General features: G+C 36.1%; 1 protein-coding gene across 1 annotated transcript; it reads right to left on the bottom strand.

The window, feature by feature from the left end:
* Positions 1–2,757: 2,757 nt before the first annotated feature.
* On the bottom strand, positions 2,758–7,854 carry LOC134238205 (uncharacterized). Its single transcript, XM_062720320.1, has 3 exons — positions 6,169–7,854; positions 3,230–3,380; positions 2,758–3,047 (listed from the first exon to the last, which is right to left on the bottom strand). Exons 1-3 carry the CDS (start codon positions 7,852–7,854, stop codon positions 2,758–2,760), a joined length of 2,127 nt encoding a protein of 708 aa, XP_062576304.1.
* Between the last annotated feature and the right edge of the window lie 2,092 nt (positions 7,855–9,946).

Here is a 9,946-nt window from a genome sequence, read left to right as displayed (position 1 = left end):
GGAAAAAAAACAGAAATGGTGTGTTGCGATGTGGGTAATACACTTTTAGAACTTGCATAAATGAAGGAAACAAAACAAACCTAAATTTTACCAATATTTAATAAACAAAACAAAAGTAAATTTTTACAACAAAACAAATTAAAAAAAATAGAAATGAAATATCTATCAGCAGCACGTCCTGGAGAGTGTCCTGGGAAGTGTAATTAATTGTTCACAACACCTATGCTGAACAATAACTGAATTTCGCGGTGTTAAATTTCCTCTCATTTATTTTTTACAAATAAAAATAAATATAATTTCACAAAAACCACATAGTTGACTGTTTTCTAAACTTCCACAATGTTGTCTGGATTATCTTTGGATTTAATAGATAAACTATCAAAAAGGTGAATTCATTATTCAATATCAACAAATAACTTTAAATTGCTGGTACTGTGGTGTCCGTCAGGGCTGCCTTTCTCTGTCGTACTCTCTCTCACACATTTACGGTTGTAATTGCGAAACCAATACAGGTCCATCCCTTTCACCCTTGACGACTGGCCACACAGGTTTTAACTAGAGTGTGACTTCCCGGGTACTACCCGAGCACGAGCTCTCAAGTAGATAAAATCACTAATTAATGGGCTCCACACAGGATAAACAACAATATTTACATTCACGTAGCAGGGATATATTAAGGAATTTAATTTAGTTTGTTACAAACCTCCGCCTTTTGAAGACCAAAACACCATTTGGTCTAACCTATTTACAAACAAAATAACATGAAAATCAACCATATATACAAACTGGACATATTCTCCATTGACCTTAATTTACTCTTCACTGGATCTTGACAAAGCATCTGCAGTAACGTTCCGATTGCCCGGAACATACCGATCTGTAAAACAAAACTCCTGCAAAAGAAGACTCTATCTCAAAAGCCTCTGATTTGACTGTTTTGATCTCTGTATCCACGTCAATGGAACATGATCAGTTTCAATAACAAACTGTTTACCTTCTACACGTATATATAACCCTTAATAAGATCCAACTTATTGATATACTTAGCTCTGCTGATTTTGTTTAGAATATCATCAATTTTTGGCATTGGCAGAGGATCAAACACAGTTACCTTATTTAGATCCCTATAATCCACGCAGAATCTAAGGGTATCGTCAATTTTTTTGATGAGTACAATAGGCGCTGCGTAAGGGTTTTGTGTCTCCTCTATGATTCCCATCTTTTTCATCTGTCTATATCCGAAATGCGTATCATTATCATGTTGTTTTAATGGTGTGCTGATGTTGGACATTTTCTTGGGAATATCTGTAAATAAATTCTAAAATTCTTCTACTAACCTTTAAAGTTGCCGTTTCTGAACAAGCTGCTCTTCTGACAGTTCTGACGATATCTCAACATTACCAGACGTTTCTCTCTGTTGAACGATTGGAGGTCTATGGTTATTGTTATCGTCCTCATCTACAAAACTTGATTTTTAATCCCATATGCTAAAACTCCATTGCTTTTCGGACGCTTCTCTTCCAAATCTCTGCTAAACCACTTGTTTAACATGTTGATATGGTAAAGGGTTCTTTATTCTAGAATATTCTAACCTTGTAATCCACTGGACTTACCCTTTTCACGACTTCATATGGACCTTTCCATTGTGACATCAACTTAGATGTGCTGGTTGGGAGAAGGACAAGAACTTTCTGACCTACCTCAAATGTACGAATTCTAGCCTTTTTGTCATATTACAATATTTGTTCATTTTTTGTGAGTATCTCTGAATATTTTTCTCCATAATATACGACAAAAGCGAAGCCTGATCCTCTGTTGGTTCCTTCCACTGCTCTATCAAGATTGCTAAAGACCCCCTAACATGTCTACCATACAGTATGTCAAAGGGAGGAAACCTAGTTGTCTCATTCGACACCTTTTCGTGTGCAAAAAGGACGTATGGCAAATGAACATCCCATTTGTTAGGTTCAGAAAAAGCGTATGCCTTAAGAATTTTCTTCAAGGTCCCATTAAATGTTTCAACCGACCCATTTCCCTGTGGATGGTAAGGCGCAGTTGTTAATTTTCTTAACTGACGTAACCTACACAATTCAGTCATCAGTGTGCACATAAAATTGGTACCCTGGTCCGATAGAATTTCGTTAGGCACACCTACCCTAGAAAACAACTCTATCAAAGTGTTGGCCACTGTCTCTGCTTCTTGGTTTTTCAAAGGAAATGCTTCCGGATATCGGGTTGAGTAGTCCATTCAAACCAAGATGTAACGATTTTTCTTCTCCGTCAAGGGAAGAGGTCCAACAAAATCTATGACTGTTCTTGTGAATGGTTCCTCAATGGGTGGAAAAGGAATGAGTGGAGCTTTTTGGAGTTCAGCCTTTTGGTGTCCCCTTTTGATAAATAGAACAAAATTTGCAAAATCAAGATATATCGATGTTCATTCCAGGCCAAAAGAAATATATAATACGCTGCCTGGTTTTCTTGTTACCTAAATGTCCTGCTAGTGGAGTGTCATGAGCCAAGGACATTACCTTTGAACTCATTGTCTTTGGTACGACAAACTGGAAAAATTTCTCAACAGAATATTTCTGAAATATTCTATATAGTATACCATCCTGCTTCTGAAAGTAAGACTTACCTTCATGAGTATCATCTTGTGCCATACTCAGTGCGGATTTTAAACTGTCATCTGGTTCTTGACATTCTACCAACTTCTTTCTTCTGCACCATAACTTTTTCAAACCTGCATCCTCTGAATCCTTATCTCTTGCTTTTTTTCTGAAAACTACTATTACCATGCTCAAACTCCGTCTGCAAACGTGTCTGAACCGAAACACAAGTGTTCTCATCATCTCCTTCCATCCTGACTTCTTTTCCGTCCTCCATTGGTTTGAGTATGCTAACATTATTACCAATAATTACATCAGCAAATGGAGAGTCAAGAACAAGGGCATATACTTTACCTGTTACATAAGAAGTCTTTAGATCTACCATGGCCTCATCACAGTTTCTTTGACATCCATCTACCAGAGTAGGCACTCTTGAACGTCCTGTTTTATCAGAGTCTGAAATAAACTTATTTCTTACAAATACAGTAGAGCATCCGGTATCTCTTGAGACTGCAACTGGTTGATCACTCAGCTGGCCTTTTACTAAACCAAACCTAATGATGTCGATGTTTCAATGACTGACGACTCGTTATCAACTCCGGACAACCTGAAAATCACCCTACCTTTGGTTGTATCTTGTATTTGATCTACAACTTTAGACTTGTACTTATCTAAACACATACCAACATTTTCTGACCTTTTCTCTGGCTCTTTACCGTCCAGACCTTTTGACGGAGTTTTTAAAGCAAACGATTTGCTCCAATATTCCCTACTCTATCGCAAATGAAACACTTTCTGCTATTGGCTCTCCAGGCGAATTATTCCCTTTATCATTAAATTGGACACTATTGTCAATAAGACAATTATTCTTATGTGCCGCCTGAAATGCACTAGACAACACTACAATCTCCGCAATATAATTTTGGTCATGCTCCAGAATCCACAACTGTTAGTCTTTTGGACAACTTCTAACAATCTGTTCGCTCAAATCCATATCTTACAACCTGCCAAAATCTGAATCCATTTTCTCACGTTCACATCGGTGTTTAAGGCACCTTTCTACTATAACAAATACGACTCAGCATTTGACTGCTTACCCTGACGAATTTTCCCCCTCTAATCTTCAGACGTTAGCTCATATCTCTTGAGAATAGCAGTTTTGATAATCTCATAGTTATCGCTATCTGCATCCGACAATTTTGAATTTGCTTCTAAAGCCTTGCCTGCTAACATAGAAACTAAGCGATTAACCCACAGGGATTTATTCCATATCTGCAACCCAGCCATATTTTCAAACGACCGTAAAACGACATCAGGGTCCTGTCCCTCCTCAAACTTAGGCAACGTAACAGTTGGGCATTTAATCCCATTTAGACCCACCCAACCCCAATATTAACATGTTCTAGCTATTTTTCTTTTCCAGATAACTCCCGTCTCAAATCTCTTTCTTCCTCTTGCTCTGCAATTGCTCTCCGTGCCTGACGCTTTTATCTCTCTTGCGGCCATCTCCCCCTCTCGAGTTCTCTCTCTCTTGGATTCCTGCTCCTGACGCCACATCTCCAGACATTCTTTTACATTTGTTACTTTTCAATTAAGTCAGACAACCACTCAGGCATATGACATTGTGAAAATTTGTGAACCTCAACAAAAAATAAAATTAATAATAGAAACACGCAAACAAAAATATTTCCTTTATTTACCCAAGCTCAGATTATCCTACCGTTGCCACCAAATTGTTGAGGCGTGTGTTATACACTCTTAGAACTTGAATAAATAAAGGAATCAAAACAAACCAAACAGGTCTTATCTCGGCTTTGACTTCCTGGATACTACCCTAACAGGAGCTCTCAGGTAGATAAAATTACTAATCAAGGGGCTCCGCACAGATAAAAACAATATTAACATTCACACAGCAAGGGTATAATAAGGGATTAAATTTAGTTTGTTACAAGGTGAAACATGCAAAAGCTTTCTGACAGCCAAGTGTAGTTATTCAAGTCGGACATAAGAAGATAGGGGAGGGCCTCAATAGATTATCAAACTTACACAGGAACATAGAAAAAGTAGACAATTATAGTGAAATGAAGACTGGTTATATTCATTTCCAATCTTACTCAGGTATTGCAGATTTCTATTTCAAATCATGGCCCTAAAAGGTAGAGTCAGGTCACAAAAGGGGATCAAAGTTTCATATAAGAACATTTATGCAAGAAAGAAAAGTTAAGTATTCTTCTTGATAAAAGTGTAGACCATGATTATTCATATTAATATAATAAATTTGACAAGTGTCTGTTTGGCATCTTGGGAACCCTTTTGATATTAATAGAAAAAAAATCTCAAGAGCTGCTAATAATAATGGTATAAATATTCTAGTATCCTTTGGTAGTGCTGATTATATTCAAGTCACGATTTTAGGTGAAGCGTAAAGGGCTGCAATAGGGGATCAAAATTTTTATGACATGTAAAATTTAGGGACAGATATCTTAATTCTCAAAAACGGTATTGGAACATTTTTATGTCATGAGAATTTAGATTTGGTAACATCATGACCTCCCAAAATTTTTTGGAAATCCGATGGGAACCAATTGTGCTCCGTTATTAGCAAACCTTTTTTTGGATAATTATGAAGCAGATTTGTGCTAAATCTTCTGCGTGCAAAGAAGGAAACCCTTGATATGGCCTTTAACTCAACATTTAGAGATATCCACGACGTATAATAAATGGTAATTTCCATTCCTATGTCGATACCATATATCCTGGTTATCTTGAGATAAAAAATGCAACAGAGTCTGACACATCTGTTTCATATATGGATATTTTACTTGAAAAAGACTTTATTGGTAATCTAACAATCAAACACTATGATAAACACGATGACTTAAACTTTTCTATCATCAACTTCTCTTACTTATGCAGCAATATATCTTCATAACCTGCACACAGAGATTATGTATCTCAGTTTATAGCCGTTGGAACTAGGGGGAGGGGGCTAGGGGGAGAGAACTTAGCCACCCCAACCTTTTTCGCAAAGATAGACTTAGTATAGGCTTGAACATTGGAGCGAATGTTTAGCCCTCCCCCCTCCCCCCACTTTTTACAAACACGTTGCAGTATAGGTTAAAATAAGGAAAGTGGCAGTATTAATGTTTGAGCCCCCCTCTCCTTACAACCACAAAATCTCACAAAATAGGATTGTAGCGTTTGGTCAATAATCATCCATCATTTGGTTTTGTTTGTCAGCTTTTTTGGGACCTAAAAAGTTTTCTCTTACACTAGCCCCCACCTTGTATTGTCTTATGGACATTGATATTGAATACTGTTCGTTATCTCCATGTCCTTCACTCTAAGAATTATGCTTGGGTCACAAGATACATGTTGGAAATGCATTTTCTTGAGAAAAAGGAGAAAAAAATCATTTTATAAAAATATTTCCAAGAACAAAGGTCCATGTAAATCAGATTGAGGAATGGGCCTCCATTTAATGCAAAATAAAATAAATTGAATTGAGGAAAAGATAAAGTCGATAATTTTTTTTTCATTCAGATGAATTAAAATTTCTGACATTTTTTCTAAACTCATTAAGTATCTCGTTTCTTCTCATTTCTGTAGCTTTTTGTATGTCATTGTTTGGTTCTTGTCTGAGAGATTGTTGGTATGAGTATAGAGCAGCCTGGAAGTTCCCTGTCACCTGTTGACAGATCCCCAAAATCTGCCAGGATATGTCTCTTTGTTCTAAATCTATAAGCTCTCCCTGATCATAGTGAACTAGGGTCTGAAGATCTTCTAGAGCTGTCTGTACTCTCATTGTGTCTACATGTCTGTAGCACAAGATCTCTAGCATGTATAACAGAATAAAGGGTGGGACAATTAATTTAGGATGATTATTTTGATAAGCAAACTGTTGTTCTGGTATCAATTCATTGATGTAATGGATTATATTTTCAAGTCCGATATTCCATGCTACAGTCTGTTTCATCTTTATACACCAAGACTGTCCCCCTACAGCCTCAATGTACATCTTTGTATCTACTTTTGACTCATACATCAAATATGGCTGTGCTAACTTGACCTTTACTATCTCTATAATATATAAAGCTTTCATGTATCTATGTGTTTTGTAATAATACATGGCTATGTACAGCATGTCAGTAATACAACCAAACTTGGCTGTTAATTTCAGCATGTGACAGGACAATTTGTTAGCTCTTGACCTCAGTTTATTTTCATGTGTGTAAGTTTCCATGTGTAATGAAAATGCAAATTGCTGAAGGACATCGGCTGTCAGTTTCTGTAGCATTATGTCTCGATACTTGGTCAGGAGTGGTAAATCTATTATCTGTTCTATTGTATGCATATATTTTGCATATCTTTGTAGGTTCAATTGGTCAAAATTTATTGCGTAATAATTGTTAATTTCATGAAATAGGTTTATATCAAATTCAGCCTCAGAAATCAGAGTATGTTCATCTGTACAGATGTAGAGGAGTATTGGATTAAGAAGGACATCTAGAATACAAAGTCTAATGGAGGGACTATGTAGCAGGAATTCTAAACGCTTCTCATACAACCCATATAGTCTTATAAATAATTTATGTTGTTTGTTGCCATATATTTTACTCAGAAACATGTTGTTATCTGGAATGAAAAAGTTAGGACAGACCCCCTCATACACCCATTTAAGGATGAGTTTGAAACAGACCCAGAAACCCTCCAGGAGATTTTGTGGACACCAGTGAGGTATTGTATTTTGTTGAATCACCCAGAAAATTGCTGTCTTCATGTGGTAGGAACAAAGTAATTTATCATCCTCATGCAGGCCATTGTTAATTATTTCTGATAAGAACAATTTAAGCAAACCATAGGTTAAGAATTGACAGTGGTTCATTGCATACACTAGCTTTTGTTCTGCCCGAGAGAAAGAAATTCTCCATTCATGGTCTTCATGAATTCCTAGCTTATGTCCTATGGCTACTAAGTGACATCCATTGTTTACTATGTCATTAACAACATGACGCTGTGGCCACGAGTGACTTCTTTCTATCCACGAGGAGGCAGATGGAGGCCAAAAATCACAAATAAAACAAGGAGCACTATCAAATTCTAGTGTTCCTATTGTTCGAGTGGCACAGGGTCCATGTGGAGTGAAGTTTACTGATAATGTAGAGAAAATGATCTTTTGAAGTTTAGAACTTGATACATAATATCTGTTATCCATTCTAATACAAGCTCTCTGGATGTATATGTCCATGCCTGGTGTCAGTGAATTTAACAAAGTGTATCCTGGTGGACTATCAGAACAGTCACAGAGGAACAGTGTTTGTCTGTGTGTTGTAATACTGAGACTGAGATATATCCCAGATCACACGTCGATTATTCGGCCAGCACATCATATCAGTATCAGATTCTTTAAATCTGAATCCTTCTCTTCGACTCCCACTCACCATCACACTGATCCCGTCACTTGTTGTCACTTGATTTTCCACCATATCCCTGAAGTCGATCACATTTCTCCTCATGACCACCAATTGTGAGGTCCCCAACTGACGACACAGTCCCACAAACACTGACTCTGATATGTGTGGATAGGCTGTTTTCCTGGAGTACAGTAAAAACAAAGTTTATAAATTTTATATAATAACTTATATCAACCATTGAAATTACGAAATGAGACTGCTGATATTCTTGTTTCATCAACTTGCTTGTCAATAATATACCTCGTTTTAGAAATTGTTCATACGTAGAGCTTGCTCTTAGGCATCGAATCAATTGAGATACATATACTCCATATACAGGTGATAAACCTATATTGCGGCATAAGTAAGGGAAGCTGATAATAGAAAAGTTAAAGTCATCGCGTTTATCATATAGCTTTGCTGTTAGATTACCATTAACGTCTTTTTCAAGTAAAATATCCAAGTATGAAACAGATGGGTTAGCCTCTGTTGTATCTTTTATCTCAAGCTCACTAGGATGTATCGTATTGATTTAGAATTGGAAATGGCCATTGTTAATTGAGAATACGTCGTCGATATATCTAAATGTCGAGTTGAAGGCCGCACCAAGTGTTTTTTTCTTTTCACGCATTAGATTTTGCACAAATTATGCTTGATATGAATATAAAAATATGTCTGCTAATAACGATGCGCAATTGGTATCCATGGGAATTCCAATAGATTGTTGGAATACCTTGTCTCCAAAAACCACATAGATACAGGTATTCTCAACCAGAAACTCAAGCATCTCTTTGATGTAAACTTCAGAGTACTTGTTTGTGCAATCAGAATGTTTTTTACAAAATAATTTTGGAAATGACAAATGACTAGGTAAGGAAATTTACGAGTTCCACTTTTATTGAAAAAACAGTTGTCTATGAAATCAAAAAGCCTAGAAATCAGACGCAGATATTTAAGAATTTAATTTTTTTTTTAACAATTTGAAACTTACGACTTTTCAACTTTTCTAATAACCAAGCTCTATGATAAATGTGATGACTTTAACTTTTCAATCGTCAACTCCCCTTACCTATGCATCAATATACTTTCATTTTACGGATTTTATATCTCTCAGTTGATTTGATAATGATACTCAAGTGAATGCTGTACGTTAATTTGTTCAATTTCCAGAACAAGATAATTTATTGACAAACAAGTTAATGGAAAAAGAAAGTCTCAAAACAAAAGCAGTCTCGTTTCGTCATTTCGTAAGTAATGGTCGACTCCTTGACCTTGTCAGCAAAACAATTTATCAATGAGCATTGGCGTCGTATGGAAATTTTGGAAGGGGTGGCTAATGTTTGTGATCTCCATATATTTCATCATTGAAGATTTACTTTTGCATATTTCGTTTACTAACTATATTTTATTAAAAGAATGTACTTCAGATTCTCAATATTATCAATTTAATATAAATAGACTAAAAATTATATACAGGATTGTTTTGCGTCATTGAAGGAATGTTTTTAAGTTTTGTGTGAGTTATTGGTTTGTGAATCACACAGACTTGTCACGTAGGCATAATTTATGAAGCGCACAACGTGCAGGTCTGTGTGGTCTATGTGATTCACACACCATTAATACACACTAAACATTCCTTATATTTTCATTTTACATGTTTAGAAGCAACTAAAATACTCAATATTTGAATTTCTTGCTGCCCTAAATCGTTGCATTTTTACTAACGTCGCTTCAGCCTCATTGAGAAGTCACGTACATTAACGCACGTTTCTCCCTGTATATTTCTACGCGTGAGTATACACGAAAATGGTATTCAAATAAATTTTACTGTTGAAAAACACAGCAAATGTAAATATTCGTGTATAACAGTAACTGTTAGTAAAACTT

This window comes from Saccostrea cucullata, unplaced genomic scaffold (genome assembly GCF_032062105.1).
Source record: "Saccostrea cucullata isolate Sc308-1 unplaced genomic scaffold, CSIRO_AGI_Scuc_v1 ctg3190, whole genome shotgun sequence".
Taxonomy (NCBI): Eukaryota; Metazoa; Mollusca; class Bivalvia; order Ostreida; family Ostreidae; genus Saccostrea; species Saccostrea cuccullata.
This window is presented reverse-complemented; position numbering and strand designations above follow the sequence as displayed.